Genomic DNA, 16656 nt, shown 5'->3' on the forward strand with positions numbered 1-16656 from the left:
ATGCATTTTTAAAAATGTGCCTTCGCACGATTCTCATTCTGACCGAAACAAAATCGTGCAAAACGATTTCTATACAGCGTCGTCAGCATTATTTTAGTGAAATTAACGCTGCCGTCCATCCCGAAATATATATCCACCTACAATCTTCTTAATTGATATGAAGAAACTGTATCAAAAACAACTTTCTTTATGCCGCAACTGGCCAGCCGCTGACGTGTAATTTTTTTCTGCTCGGCGAAAAGCAGTCTGCTCGCCTCTAGTAGTAATCCTGTCATGTGCGGATCAAAAATTAATTTTCTGCTGGCACACATTAACCCGGCCGAGAATAATTAGTGTCTAATTTTTATTATTCCAAAAGTGAAATTCGCGGCTGCTTTGCGTATTTATTTACGGCGCTCGTATTTTAAACGGTGGTAGCCGGCGAACTAAATATTTTACAAACTGGACAGATTTATTGCTGACGTCATATATCAAAGAAACAATGCTGTGTTTTTGGCCGTCGGCGGAGGAAAAATGGAGCGGCGGAACGAGTTGTCAAAAGGTATGTGCATGCCAATTTGCCCGATAAAGATTATAATTATCTGCTCTGAGGAAGAAACCCGAATATTAGAAAGAAGCCGAGTGGAACCCGAGCCGAAAATTGCACAAGTTTTCAATTCGTAATAGAAAGTAGTGATTCGCTCTGACTGAGAAATGTAAACACAAGACAATAATTGGCCCGATCACCGACTATACGTATGCGTTAAATTATAATTTACTGGGGGTCCATCGCGAAGTGAAAGCCCGCGCTCGCGCGATTAATTCATTAATTAGCAAGGCAGGCTGCACTTGCACTCTCGTTACCGCTCAGCGCCCATTCAAGGTAGAACTAATTTCTTTCATTTCACACTGGCTGACAATGCGCCTGCTAACGGAAACGTTTCCCATCGCACCGTGACTACTGTTTATCGCACAGTCAATTACTCACTGGAATGCACAACGCAAGTAACATGCAAACCCTCTTCAACGACAGCTAAAATTGAACAATTAGGAGTAAATGAGTGAATCGTGTGACTCACTTAATTTAAATGTTTCACGGCCTCTTAAAAAAAGGTTCATGAAACAACCAAATAGTAAATTAACATCAGAAGGTGAGAAATTATTGGAGGCCCTCTTAATTGAACGATTGGCTCCATTTTCAATTATTATAATATGTAACTATTGTTTGGCTTCATTGTAAAAAACCAAATGCTTGTTAAAAAAATTTATGAACGCAGATTTATGAACCACAAAGTGAATTTAATCGTAATATTCAGGGGATCTTTTAACATCTTTTGTACGCAATAATTCACAAAGAAAAAGTTAAATATCAGTAAAAGAGGAAGGGATTATTTTATTAATATGGAGATATCGAAATGTAATTGTTATGTAGGTAAGAAATATTTACCTCATTATTATTTCATTACCTCGAGCTTTTGATTTGACTCACTGAATCCTAATTTTGAAGACCTTGTTAACTCAATTAATTATTCCTAAACGACTATAATAAAAATCCTGAAGTTTACGGCCCATTATGAAGAAAAATTCTGCCTGCATGACATAACGCCGCTCATTTGGAATTGGAAATTATCATAATTTGGTCATAACTCTGCGATATGCATCCCAGGCAATAATAAATCAACGAGCTCATTGGGTAACACGATCGACAAACACAAAATGAATATTATTGCCCGACGAGTCATAAATTTCGAATTCATTTTTCGACTCAGACAACACTCACGAAATGTGTCGAATTCTCATGCCATGCATCTCGTGTTTTGTTTGCAATAAAAGAGGAATAATCTGACTTTTGGAGCAATTGCTGTTCGAATCGATTGAAATGAAAGTTTTGTTTACTCTGATGTTCATTGGACCAATAACAGATTTTATTATCGTCGTAATCGTCGCTTTCTTCTCGGTGATATAAAAGCAGATTTGCTGCACTTGTATACTCAGCGTATTCGAATCGGCCACTTTCGATGGAGTGAGTGTTGAATGGGCGCGAAATTGTAAATTGATTTGCATCGCGTGATCTAGTTTAAAAGGCAAACAAACGACGCGCCGGAGAAAGTGATTTACATTATTATAAAATGAGCATATGATTAGCTTGCTTGGGTGCAGATCTCTCCACTCTCATATAAAAACGGCGGAATTGCGTCAATTTCACGCTCTCCACCCGCCGCCGTGTCGTCAATTGTCAATTTTGAGCGGAAAAACTGCGTGCAGACAGAATTTCGGACGTTCACTCGCATGTGAAACTCCCTTCTGAAAGAACGAGACATTTCTTTAGTGTAACACACTGCTCCTTATTATTATTTATTAGCTCGCACCAGTGGCCAAGAACGAGGTGTGGTCGTCATATTACGTGGAGAAACCCGTAGTGCACACGACAGACCCTTGCACATCTCGAGCCACTCTAATTCGTTGCGAAATGCACATTCCGACGTCTCAACAACATGATGTGTGGTTTATTTTGCACTCAATGGGAAAATTAGATGAGACGCGCAATGTGTCACAACGACTTACAAATCACCAGGGAGAGTCAGCTTTCAAGCCACATCGTTGCGTTCAATTATGCATAGGGAGCTACTAAGAAACTACCTTTATAGGTTTGATAAAAAGAGTTTTCATCGGTTAATTTCTTTCGATTGCAAGCACATCGCGACCCAATAACATGGGTCTCATTGGAGGAAGTCAAGTCGAGAAAAGGACCAACTCATGTTACTGCTACCCCCGCGCCAGGGTCTTTTATTGAAAAATATCCACGTATGCTGGAAAGGTGCAAAGCAGCAACTAGCGAGCCGGTAAGCTTTCGCAAGCCTGTCAAATTCAAATGGAATCGTAATTGCAAAGCCATTCAAATGTAAGTGCAAACTAGCCCGCACTCGACCCTCAATTACGTTCGGATTCTACATTGAAAGAGCACGCAAAGCATGCTCTCAACAAAATGCGAGACAACAGCATGGAAAAATAATTAATAAAGAAGGAGGGCTGTTTTGCCCTTTCGACACCACTTTATTATGCCAATAAATTCAGTTCTATATAATCAATACTCGAAAATGAGGATTGAAGAATGCTTAAAAGTTCGATTGCCTCCACTACAAAGATCTTTGAATTTCTATTTCTCTTTCTGCACGTTCTGAACACGGATTTCGTGCGATGATAAGCATTTATTATTCCTCTGCTTTTGTGACTGTGCGCAGCCGGCAAGTCAATTTCCAATCCGTGTGTCTGGTGGACGCGATTGCGATTCACACACTGATTATGAAGAAAGCAGCGCATTTCGGCGATCAAGATCAAGCTCGGAGGGAAAAAAAAACGCACGCACTCCTAACTTGTGAAAGAGTGTGTCACGACCCCTCTGTAATTGCCATTTTCTTTTGTTTTGGCCGAAAATTGCACGCGGAAATGAGTTTTCGGTGGCAATTTGACGAGAACAAACGAGAAAAGCGAGAAATCTGTAACAAAACCAAGTCACCTTTGACCCAGTCTGCGGCTTGTCAATTTCCGCGTCAGACAAAGACTCGTTGGCGTGAAAGGCAGACAATGGGGATCGATTCCTGCTGGTCAATTCAAACTTCTCGCCTCGAAGACATCAAAATAAAATTCCTTTCAGCAGTCACTTTGCCGTCCAACCACATGATTAACTCCCAAGTGGATTCTCAAGCCGAGTCTGGAAACTGCAGTAAGTAAGTTAGTGAATCCAAGGCCGACGAGTACGCGGCCCGATTCCAAATGAAAAGCTGAGCCTGTTTGTGCTACCGTCCGACCGACTACTCTCGTTCAAGTTAAAAGTACCAATCAGACAACATGCAAGAAGCGGCTGTTGGAAGAGTGAAAATTAATGGTGCATCTCGAAGATGCTATCGGCAGCCACGCACGTGGGAGAATGTACCCAACACGCGCGCCGATTGCTTGCACTCTGGGCCCCGGAGAAAACGATTTTCGTTTTTTGCAACACTACCAAAACAGTTTCGGTTTTGTAACGTTCTACTACAACTTGTGGTCAGCATGTTTGGCGCGTGGGTTTTGTGGATAATCTTTGGCTCGTGTTGTTTGTGGTAAATCTAGTGCGAAATCCACTCTAGGATGTTTAACAGAACTGTCTGGCTTCCTTCCTTATTGTTTAGGAAATTCCGTGTTTACAAATGGATTGATGCAGGACAAAAACAGAAGTAATTTTAAATTTTTGATTACAATTTGCAGTTGATCAAATTTGTAGTGTGAATAATAATCTCTAAAATGTGCAATAATCACATCAGGACCAATTAAAAGGTAAATTTCAAATTTTGCCGAAATTCTTGAAATATCTAACGGTTTGTCAACGAGTTTCTGCTTGATTTCGATTCCTCTCATCGCTATCTATCCAACGGTACGCAAATTATGAGCTAAAATTTCTTCCTGGTGAAATTAATTATGATTTTTTTATAAGGACAGTGTTTACCGTCTGATTGGCTTGTAATTTTTCTCTCTTTTCCAATTTTCAGAGCATACAAAAATTATTATTCAGAATTTGAATGTGCATATCAATTTTAAACTTACATGTAGCTGTAGCTTTCACACAGATCAATTAAACAACTCGTAATTAATAGGGTTTAACTTTAACCTTCAGAGAGCATTTCTAACGAGTTTCTCACATTCGATTAAACTGGCCTGGACAATTTCAAAACAATTTTCTTTTTTCTGATTCATGACAGTAACAGAGCTTATATAATTACCCCGAAAAGATGATGCCTGCTTGCGTGCATTTTGAATAGAAATGCAATAAATCATGCTGCTTAATTAGCTCTTGAGCAAACAGAAATTTATGTTTGCCTGATAATTACTCTGGACCCAGCATTATGTTCAACTCATCTCCTGCTTTCTTAAAAATTACAAACTGCCGACCTTGTGGGAAATTATAATGAAAAGTATATTATTCACATGCGACGGCATTATGTTACTGTTTTTACTTATTCCATATACATATGCATTATAGTCCTTTGTTCGACCGTTTTGGACGGCATAAAAGAGAAATGTTACAATTTGGGTGCTCCTTTTTTGGACGAAATTTCTATTCCACTTGCGGTCACAATAGAATCGCAAGTTGCACATTTCCCTCTGAGGAGTAAAAATAGCAATTGCGCAACTTTTATAAGATTCGCAATGGCATAAAACGTAAATGCCCCTTATTAGCCGTAGGAAATATAGGGAAGGCATAAAACACCTCGTGCGCGATTGAAATTTTACGACTTCATGCTCAAAATTCCGCACGTCAGCGTTCCGATTAAAAATTTCAAGAGTGCATCGCGGCCTAAACGATCACGACCAGCAAATTTTATAGTATCGCACAACTAATTTATGACTCTTACGACTGACCTAAATTGCGGAAAAATTACTTAACAATTCGCCACGCGACCAGCACTATATCGATTTCTAATAAACTAAAAATAGGTAATTTGATTCCCGGTCGGAAGGAGCAGCCAAGATTGTCGAAATAAAAAATGGGTATCACGTTTCATTCAGCTGCTGCATTTGAATTAATTATAGACTTGTTTGCATCAATAATTAATCAGCCTGGGAGGCCTAGGCGAAATTTATTAATCCCGCCGGCAGCGATTTTGATCTAGTCACAATTGCCAGCGAGAGGAGGATTGATATGAACGAATTCAACAGCTTTCTTCCGACACATGCGTCCGTTCCGGTTTGCTCTTGAAAGCCCTCCATATTTAGCAGACGAGTGCTCTGGATCACTCACGATTTCATTTTTATACTCGAATCGGCGAAATTACTCGAGTGTGTCGATCATTAGGCGCCATTAGTCATGACATTTGCATGCGATCGAACCTTGAATTTTTCCTCCGAAAATGAAAGTATGCAGAGATCCAATTTGCTCTCGCCCAACAACTTTTCGTTCCAAGTGCATGCGTCGGGATCGGTTTTACGATCGAAATTACGACTCGGCTAATTGCAACTTGCGATCGCATCCGTAAATCCGTCGAAGAAAGTTGACGACACTCGAGCAAACAATAGTAGTTTATACTTTTTGCGTTGCACTTTCGATTTCAATAAGGTGGCGGGCGCGACACCTACGGCTCGGTCCGATTTTCTCCGTCGATTTTGTGCACTGCAAAAACGGTACTTAACGGGTAACCGTGACATTTGCATGCACGCGCAAAAAGCAAATAAAGCCGCGCAGCGCGCTGCCGAATTCGCCGTTTTCACTGCCAACCTTTCACTCGCACGCTTGATAATTTTTATGCTGTGCGCCACGAGAGGAAAAAAGACGTTCATAAGTATGCAGTATTTTACGTGCTAAGCCGTTCTAAAGGTCACTGCTCACACTAGGGTATAATAAAAAAGCTGCGCCGAAAGCGAGAAATGCTAGACTACGCTGCCGCTACTAAATTATTGCTCGGCCAACCTTCCTTTCTTTCTTTCCATCCAGCCACAATTATGTCCAATTTGCGAGACGACGCCGAATTTCTACACAACGTGATTTAATTAGTCAAACGAATTTATTCCTCAGCCTTTTTTATCGTCCTTGGCAGCCGTTATTAATAACAAACAGCTGGCTATGAATTTCATATTTTTCTTGGTAAGCATTATTTATTTGCACAGCATGAGAATCGAAACTGCCCAGACAGAGTTGATTTACATCGACGAAACTCGCATTTTCTTAACAAGAAGGGTGATCAATAAATCCGAATCTGAATTGACAAAATATTTGTTTTCAGAGAGAGTAATTTTGTTTAAAATCGAATAAATTATGATGAACTACATAATTAGAACGAGATTTGCTTTATAATTAAGTGGATATGAAAACATAGAGCAAAAATCTTGGGAAATTAGGAGAGCTGATGAAATTCTCAATTTTTAACTTAATCTTAAAAAACTTATATCCCCAATTTCCCGGAAAAGTCATTCCGAAATTGCCTCAAAATTACGAGCTGATATGATTGAAAGCCATAAAAATATTTCTATGGTGCGGAATTGTTTGGAAGAAATCTTTCATAATACTGCCAGACTCTTTCAGAACGCCACTCTGCTGAAAATTTAAAACCGAATTTACTCAGATCGTTTGCCAATTCAACCGATATCAATTTATGATAAGAAATTGAACGCTGGTGCCAACAACCAAAGCAACAACGGTGAAAGGAAAATTTGGTATTCGCAAATCAACCCGGATTCACTGGATCGCAAGTGGCGCACACCTAAATTTTTAACGATTCACGATTTAAGGTGGTTTCTCATTACACCTCTTTTGTGTAAGCCGCGTTGCACAATGCAACACGCTCTCTCGTGTGGGAGCCTATGGAGAAAAAGTTTAGAGTTTTAAGTGCACTGCCGCTTTTAACGACCATCCATACCTCCCACGTTTATTTAAACACGCTGTGAGATAACACCTTGTAATTAACGTGATGCACGCAGCTGAAGAGCTGCATGTTATAATTTATGTCGCGCCGACCCACGATTTGAATTATTTCGCTGCACAGCAATATGCACTCTCGTTGTTTTCTCCTCACAGTCAGCCTTGTTGGTCCAACGAACACACTCGTTTAATTTTCATAGTGAAAATATTTTCGCAGAAAGCGCTTCACTTCCGGGCAGTGACGAAATTTGAACTTTGTCTGTTACTTCGCGTCATCTCTGGTGCGTGGTGCGTGCCGAGCTCGTAAATCATTAATTTGCGGGAGAATGCAATTAACCTCGGAAGCGGGAGAGAGAAGGGTCACGTCGCTTGGCACTTTGACAGCGTCGGAATTGGCGAATGAATTGTGCATAGGCGTTACATATATTTTATTCTGGGAATAGAAACCATTTCACCCTGGCAACAAATTGCTCGCATCTGTGGGAGTTGCATCACCCAAGAGTCGAGACACACGCTGCTAACTGCGGGCGTCAATATTTGAAAACGGCTTCAAGCCTGTCTATATTTATGTCACACTTTTTTTCGGCACCGCGTAATCATAGCGCTACTTATTCGTCCCACTTGCAGGCTAAAAGACCGCTTTGTCGAGATTTATGTGAACTGAAAATTGCCAGGTTTAACCAATGCTATTAAAAGGGCAAATCGGCAGTTTGACACGTCGGATCGAACGACGCCGCCATTAGCCACACGGCTGCTCGAATCAGGTTTGAGAGCTCATGTGATAGAGTTGGCAAAACGGAATCACTTTCACTGCTCACCGATGTCATGTTTCAGATAAAAAGCGTAGCTGTTAACAAGAAAAATTGCCTTTTCAAGCTAGCAATCGTGCTCAAAATTAATCTCTTTTCCTCCTCTGAACTTACATTCCTGAGAAAATATATTGCAATAATAACTTAAAATCTTTACCAGATGACGGAAGTGTTTGTAATCTCGGGGCTAAGTAACACTCAGAAATATTTCTAGAAAAAATATAGCTGTGTTTTTTAAACCCTGGTTTGAGACAAAAAAGAATTGACGTAAACGGACTCAATTTACTAATCAATCCGCAGAGGTTTGCAATTTTGTCCGTCCGACTCTTGATGGTAAATTTTCCAATCGCGGAAAAGTGGTACTCCTTTTTTTAACTCTCCAAAAGTAAAGATTTTCGTAAATATCCCTATTCGGAAAGCTACTAGTCCATTATTCGCCCTTTTATTCCGTGCTGACGTAATATCTATTTAATCCAGCTGCAAATATTACCCTGCTCACCCAATAATAAAAAAATCAGGCCCCCTGTGGAGAGAAAAGGCAGCAAATTCTTCAACTCCCAATCGAGCAGGGCCCATGAATATTCTAGTTAAAATCTGTGCTCATTGTTATCTGCATCAGCACGCTTTGTAAAAGTTTGCAAGCACGCTGAATTAGAAATCAGCCATCAATGTGTGTTACGTTCCCCGTGACCCACGAGGTGCTGCACATTTGAATACGCGAGCGTAACACCACCCACCGCGGCAACTGCGAGATATCGAGCCTGCTGGTTTGCGTTTGTCGTGCGTTCTCGCCTCTCAATTAAGCCACCTTTCACCGTTGCGGTGTCATTGTGTTTCCTTCTCTCCAAATACTCCCACAGCAGCAGGGTTGCAATGCAAGCCTATCACTCGTCTCGATTAGACCCGAAAATTAAACCAATTCATTAGACAGTGGGAGCTGTGCACGCCGATGGGAATGTGACAGACATTTTCCCAAGGCTCGTGATCGTTGCATAAAATGTATATCTTTGGTAAGCGTGATTTTACTTCTGGAGTTCCTGCGGCCGAAAACAGGCCGGGCTTGACAGAGAGGCAGGAAATGGCCATAAAACTGTCCGCAAGGTTTTTTTCTTAAAAAAAATACATGGACTCTTTTGCAAACCCTGAAAATAGGTGTAAATTGAATAAAACGTGTATAGCTGGTAGAATTCAAGGGAAAAGCCTATAGTCCGCGGTTTGCACTTGAATGTCGGCTGACCTGACCGCATTAAAATCTATCCCCTTTGAAAGGCGCGACAAACGACACTTGTCAATTGAATTAATCCCCTCGGTCGCTCTCATTCTTAATTACAAATCGAGTCTTTTGTTACTCGCCGCTCGTCGATTCCGGTTCCGTGATGTGTGTGCCATCATTTGCGCAGATCCCGACCACGACCACACCCTGCTGACCCTGAGGGTGCTTTCATGAAATATCTTCTTTGTTGCTGTGACGCGATGCTGCTGATGATTTATCAAGGTCGATCTGCAGCCACTCGCTCCTTTTGTAATAGTTAACCTCTCGTGCAGTTTTTGTTGTGTCCGTCTCTACAGCAACAACGCCCTTTACGCGGACGTCCTTGCCCAACCTTCATAGGGTATCAACCCTGGCGGGCCTGTTCCCAATGCCAAACCGACGCTTCAATTCAACACGTGATTTACGTCGTTTGCTGCGTCTCCCCAATCCAACAAGAGAACTCTTAATTTATCAATCGGTCAAGGGTATTTGGAATTGATGCTGCACTTCTCTTTTTTAGAACAACTATTTCTCAAGGAAAAATTTGTGGGTTTTTTATTTTTCAATTCTAGTATATTAATAAGAAGTTTTTATTTGTTAAAGAGAATTGATATACATTAAAATCGTAGAAACGTTTGTGATATTAATCACGATCTTGTTTTAGCTCATGTCTTTCAACATCGAATTTAACTAAACATAAGATTAATTCAGGGCAGTATTTTAATATCCTGCATTCTACATAATTGAGTCACACTTAAAGGTCACTCGAGTTTTGAAATTAAAATAATCATGCAGAGCAGCTTTCTCGATTTACAAACAAAATTCCTTTGCGTGAGAGGAATGTTCTACCACCGAGTTGAGAGACGAGTTGTGCGGTCAGCAACTGTCAGCCACTGTGGAGGCAAATCGTTGCCAAAGGGACAGATTCTGCGGCTGCAGAAATCGCCACATTTGTTTCATGGTTTGCGGTGCGACGCGAATATTTGCCTCGTATTTTCCTAACCCACGTCAAGCGAGCGAGCGTGCCGAGTCACTCGTGACGCAACTGAAAATAAATAAAATATAATGCACCGCTTCGTGGCGCGCATCCATAAGTAGACGCAAATAGAGTGCTCTCGCTTAAATTGCTCTGGCCCGAAGAAATAGATTGCATTCGTTACCAAACACTTCAGTATGGAAACAAAGCACGTGGCGAAATCTGCATAATTTTTCCCGCGGCCAGGACAAAAAAAATCACTCTATATATAGTTTATGCAATAAGTCGCGAAACATGAACTCCCTTAATTGCTCACGCCCTTGAGCGTTTTTATCACGGTTATAGTCATTTAATGAGTGTCTTTATTCAATAAACTCTAAATTATTATTTACGCATGGCAGCTCAATTTTTCGCAGTTAATTTGCGATAAAATCGTGCAGGAAGCGTGTTCCGGGCAATAAATATCCTGATTTGGAGGGTATTGGATTTTTTTGCATAACTCTTGAAGTAAAAATTAGCCAATCCGCCTGCTACAATCGTCATCGCAGAAGCACCGATTTTCATGGTTGCGAAATAAATTATTCATCCAATCCACCACGCCCTGCCGCAGCCGCCTAATGAGTAGGCTAATTGATTATCAGCGCTACGCCCACCCGACTGAAGCCATTTCACCTGCCCGCCGGTGAAAAGTGCAGAAAGAAAGGAAGAAAGTAGCTTTTTGCACCGTACAAGCGAGTCACTGTTTGCCCAGCAGACTTTTTGCTACTCTACCGCTCTAGTGTGAAAAGACGAAATTGTGTTACACAAACGACTTTTACGAGTGCAATTATTTTGAAAAGGACATTGGCACTGTCTCTAACAGAGTGATTCGCTTTTAATTTGCCATTTTATAACGCGTTTCAAATAATGAAGCCCTTACTAAATTGCGCCCGTTAACTAAATTAAAATGTCAACATGATGCCGGAAGAAAGCAAATAATCAAAATTATGCAAGGACGCCTTGATGTAAATCGTACGAAATATATCAAAACCTTCACAACCGGCAATTCCGGTCTGGTAATTTATTGAACCGATGCACTCCGTTGAGCTGTTTTATTTAGTTGCAACATGCTCTAACTGCACGTTGAGTAAATCTATGGAGTTGCAAGAATACATAAAATGTGTCTTTTAAGGTTGAGAAATAGCTTGAAACAGCATGAAAACTTTGAGGATGGAATGTTCCAATGAATAATAGAACGCAATCTTAATTTGTTTAAGTGGATACAAGAAATTAAATTAATTTGAATTGTTGACTGCAATTAGTAGCAAACGCTAAAGTTTCAGTTTGAATAATAATGTCATATCAGGCCTTAGTAAGATTTAAATTTCAATATTTGCCGCCGTGTTCTATTCAATGGTGTACGAATTATGAGCTAATTTCCCTTCTGGTAAAAAAGGATTTTAAAATGTAAGACAGTGCTTGCATGCAAGCATTTGGGCCGATTTTCCTTCAAATTTAAATGAAATCCTAGGAAATTGTTTGCTTTTCCCAATTTACAGAGAGTATTAAGTTAAAGGAAAAACAATTTTTATTATTTAGCAGTACATCCACTTTAAATTTACTCATACTACTACTGCTTGATCGTGGCTTCTAATTTTTACTTTGGTTTTCATGAACTAAACCAAATAAAATTTAAAAATTAGAGCTGGAAAAGGACCAACACAGGATTCACTGGAATGTAAATGCCTCTCATAAATTTTGCAAAGTGGATACACTTATGCTGACACAGCATCGATAAATAAATGAATAAAAACATCTAGCCCCCCTAGAAACCAGTTTCGCAAATAGGAATGTTTTTGAGAAAAGAAAGATTTGTGGCATCACCTTCCGTGGGCGGTCCAGGTGATAAAATACAACCAAAACTGTCTTATTTTTCATCTAGTGGCTGCACTAACTTTGCCACAGAGATAAATAACTGGAGACGCAGTTGGGAAACCAATTCCCGATAATGCTGCGAGGGTCAGCGCATTTGGCGGAGAGTGACCTTGCCTGGAGCGTGCTCGAGGCGTGTCCTTGGCTTGGGCGTGGTTGGTTCGCCCGCCGCGTTGCTGAACCCTGGCCGATCTCTGGCCGGCAGCAGCTGCAATACGCTCACTGTTACGCTAGCTCTCAAAAGTTTTGTAACACTCGCTCGATATATTTTCCAGCAAGACAAGACACCTACTACCGCGGAATGTGAAAGCGTAAATATAACACTCGAGTCGCGGGCGTATTGCTCCAGATCGGCCGAAATGAGCAGCGAAAGATCAAAACGCGGCCCTAGACAATTACATTTTATTTGTTGATGCCCAAATTGCGGAGAAAGACGCAAATTAACGATTGATTTAAACCCCGGACTGCCAGAAGGGCGTTTCTCGACTCGGCGATTGCATTTTTTACTCCCGCATTACTTGTTTTCCTTCAATCCGATAGCAATTAGTCTAGTTAGCCGCAAACGACAGGCGTGATGGTTTAATTAAACTTAATGAATTATATAAACTACCTGTCGCTCGCAGAGTGGGAAAGATTTATGCCCTCGTGATATTACAAACTGAGCTCATCTTCTTTGGCTGGCCTAATTTGTCCCGAGCCGAAAGAAAGTGCACGGAAAAGAATTAATTGATTGCTGGCTAAACGTTTGTAGCTCTATCACATGCGGCAACCAGGTCAAGCGAGAAAATAAGCACAAAGATTATTACAACGTTGCACTCGACTTGATCGCTCTCCATAAAATAGCCATAATTTAATCACAATTACAAAAATAAAATATAGTGCGATATTATGATAAATAACGGACTAAATTCTCGTTGCTTACAAAAAACTTCCTTCTACATCCTTCCGACAAGTTTGGGCGTCACAGATGTGCCCTGTTTCACGATAAAAAACACAATAATAAACCAAATCAATATTTTTGGGCTGATAAATTCCCACCTGGAAATTTAAATCATGGAAAAATCCCTCGCGTAGCCCGAAATTCGCGCTTCCGTTTGGATTTGTAGCCTAATTAAAATTTTTTAGATGATTTTACATGATTCTAAGTATGGTTTAAACGACTTAAATAATAATCGTTGTAAGCTAGAATTTAATACTCCTTTTCCTGCTTCGGACCTTGGGCATCAAAGTGAGCCAAAACCTTCGAAGCGCTAATTTAACACATCCCATCTCGGTCACCTCTGATCCTCCTTTAAATTTCTTGTTTCCCTCTTGATTTATTCGAGGTGAACGATTAAAAAGCACCTCTGAGGCGCCGGGACGAGCTGCCAGAGACCAAGGGTGGAGCCGGGCACCCAATCTGCATACCTGTGGCCTGCAAAAAGACCTTGATCGCGGTCACTAGCCGTAATAAAAGCCGGGCAATCTTCGCGAGGCATCGAAAATTATGGCAAGGCCGCGCGCGACGAATAATAATAATTTTCCGCGAACGCGCAGACAAAAATCATTTTGCAGAGCTTCACTGCCCTTGGCCAAGGCCGGCCGTGAGTCTAATTAAATCTCGAAAGTGCGTGCATTTCTCCGCAACGAATTTCGTATTCAAATCAGCCGTCAGCTTCTAACACTTTTGCAAAGGAAAGTGGAAAATAAATTGCTGCTCCGACGACATCGAGAGGATGCGCACAAAATCATATTAGAAATTTAAGGAGACAAGGAGCGGAAGACATTGAGATGCAATAAAATGTATCTTTATGTGCGCATTCGTTCGGATAATGTTGCTCGTTTCCTATCACGTGAAATCAGGCCAGTCGACTTTCGATGATACCTTTTATGGGGCAATATATAAGGCGAGGATGAGTCTTTTCTAATTTCCACACTCGAGACGCGAGTGCACTTGCACTTTTAATTTTACAGCTTTTGCCTCTTACTTCAATCTTTCGATTTTTAACTGATAATTCCGCCTCTGAAGAAAAATTTCTCCTCACGCTTGCCAGAACTATTTGCACAAACGCGTAATAAACGTTTCAACAGTTCTTATCCCTAGGAAACTCTCGTTTAATTAATCGCCTTTTTGACGTGAGCAAGTACTCGAAGCACACACCTGCCGCCTTGCTTTTTCAAGAGCCTGACACTTTCTCTGCTTGCTAGGGAAACGAGTGTGCTGCTCGATATATTTTTTTCTCTCAGCCCGCATTCCTAAAATTATCAGCATGTGCTCTAATTAAGTTGCTGTTTTCGTGTGCGTCATTTCTTGATTTTCTACTTTCAGAGTTCCAGGCGGAGGCTCAGAGACGAAGAGTCGCCAGCGGACCTAATGGCTCTGCCGAGTTCGACTGTCCCGATGAGTTTGGCTACTACCCCCACCCCACTGACTGCACCCAGTACTATGTCTGCGTCTTCGGTGGAGCCCTTCTCGAGTCTTGCACCGGTGGACTCATGTACAGGTATGTCACCGATTTTCAACAATTTAATCAATTACTGCCTTCAAATGGAGTCAATTGAACCAATAAGAGGGTCTTTTAAAACCTATATTCTATTTATGGATTTAATAGTTTTAAAGTTAAATAATCTTACGATTGGATGAAATTTGTGTAGACCTTAAATATAGTAACTATGTTAAATACACAACTCTTTTCACTAAATAATGTGCGATGGTTACCCTTGAAGGTTAAATCACCTGCACCTATGATACGCCTTGAATGACTTGCTGGATCATAAAAGTCGATATGGAAAGGACCTAATTAATCGTGTTTTTTCCTCTTTTAGCCACGAGTTGCAGACCTGCGACTGGCCTCGCAACGTCGGCTGTGGCGAAAATGCGGCTGCTGCCGCGCCCTCCCAGGGCGTCAGCACTGTCAGGGTGACTGACTCACGAACCAGCACCAACAACTGGCGCGCTGGCCATTCCACCCCGGCTGCCAGGCCCATCCAACACCAGCAAATCCAGCAGCAGAATCAGGTTTGAAATAATTGTTTTATGTAAACTCTAGATCACAGTAAAAGTGGAATATCTTGCGTATTAATTTTTCTTTCAACTTTGAAGAAAAAAGCCTTTATTCTATAAAATTCAATATAAGGTTTTAGAAAAAAGTTCATTATATTACTGTATTTGTAAATAGAGATGTTTTCTACAATTAAAATATGTTATTTAACCTTAAAATTGTTTTAGTATGAGGATGTTGGAGAGGAGGAAATTATCGACAGACAGCAGAGAGTGAACAGAGGTCAGCCCAACACTGTTGGTCAGGTGGCCAGAGACAGAGATGGCGCTCGTCTTAGCGTCACAAACATTATTCCCGTGAGTTTCGAATAAATGCTGAATTTCATCTTAATTGCCCTAGACTCAGTTCGCGCCTGACATTAGTTCAAATCCCCATTAGAGAGTTAAAAGCTGAACTTTGCTTGCCATATCATTTTCCTAATCTGATAAAGCGTGCGCGAAGCGTTTCAAATCGGAGGAAATTACGCAAGCAAAGTGCGTAAAATATCGAGATTCGATCGGCATTTCCCCGTAGCCACGTAAAAAAAACAATGCATCATTAATTACAGTTGACCCAGATGAAGCAATGGACCAACTAAAGGGGCCAGCCGCACTAACTGTCGTTTATTGTGCCTCATTTGTCAAAACTAGAGCAATTTCACACATTAGCCTAAACACTTTTCTTTATACTTGAAGCAGAATAATTATGTCCAGTTTTGCGTTATTATAATAACTCTCCTAATTCACAAGACTGAAGTTATTATTATTATCTTCTCCGCAGCTGCAGGCCAACAGCGGCCGTTCCATTGGCGACAAAACTTACGTTTCTGCCCAGCAGTACACCAGGTAAGATTTTTAAGTACCGAAAATAGCTAGTTCTTTCTGCTCGATACTGGTTTGCATTTTTCAAATACTAAGTACACCCAACTCTGTCTTTGTCAGCTTGTCTCTGCATACACACCGCACACACAATCCAGCCACGCATAACAATAATTATTACATAATCAGCGCAAATTAGAGTCTGTCCCTCTGATTTGCTTTCTAACAATAGTTCTCGGCGGGGCGGATTTGCATTTTCAACGTGTCCCAGATTTAACCCGACTTGCTCTGTATGCCAAGCATGCACAAAACCCTTCTTCAGAATGAAAAAATATACTCAGTACACACAAGATTCTGCTCTTTTACCTTATTACCGACATTATGACTAGCGCGTCGTTCCCGGCCCAGTTCCGGCATTAGAAAACACTCTTCCAACTCTTTTTTTCAAGCCTCTGCCGCTTACGCGTTACTTTCCTCTGCTGGCAAACTTTACCGCATAAA

At 41.0% G+C, this 16656-nt stretch overlaps 1 protein-coding gene across 6 annotated transcripts in view; it reads left to right on the forward strand.

Moving 5' to 3' along the window:
- Positions 1 to 16656, forward strand: part of Cda5 (Chitin deacetylase-like 5) — a 45339-nt gene that overhangs the window by 20197 nt on the left and 8486 nt on the right. For all 6 annotated transcript variants that reach the window (XM_065476268.1, XM_065476269.1, XM_065476271.1 and 3 more), the window contains exons 2-5: positions 14626 to 14800; positions 15123 to 15315; positions 15526 to 15654; positions 16118 to 16182. In XM_065476268.1, the coding sequence (XP_065332340.1) occupies positions 14626 to 14800; positions 15123 to 15315; positions 15526 to 15654; positions 16118 to 16182 (562 nt within the window). The remainder of the gene's footprint in view (positions 1 to 14625; positions 14801 to 15122; positions 15316 to 15525; positions 15655 to 16117; positions 16183 to 16656) is intronic.

The sequence above is a fragment of the Cloeon dipterum genome, chromosome 1 (assembly GCF_949628265.1).
Source record: "Cloeon dipterum chromosome 1, ieCloDipt1.1, whole genome shotgun sequence".
Taxonomy (NCBI): domain Eukaryota; kingdom Metazoa; phylum Arthropoda; class Insecta; order Ephemeroptera; family Baetidae; genus Cloeon; species Cloeon dipterum.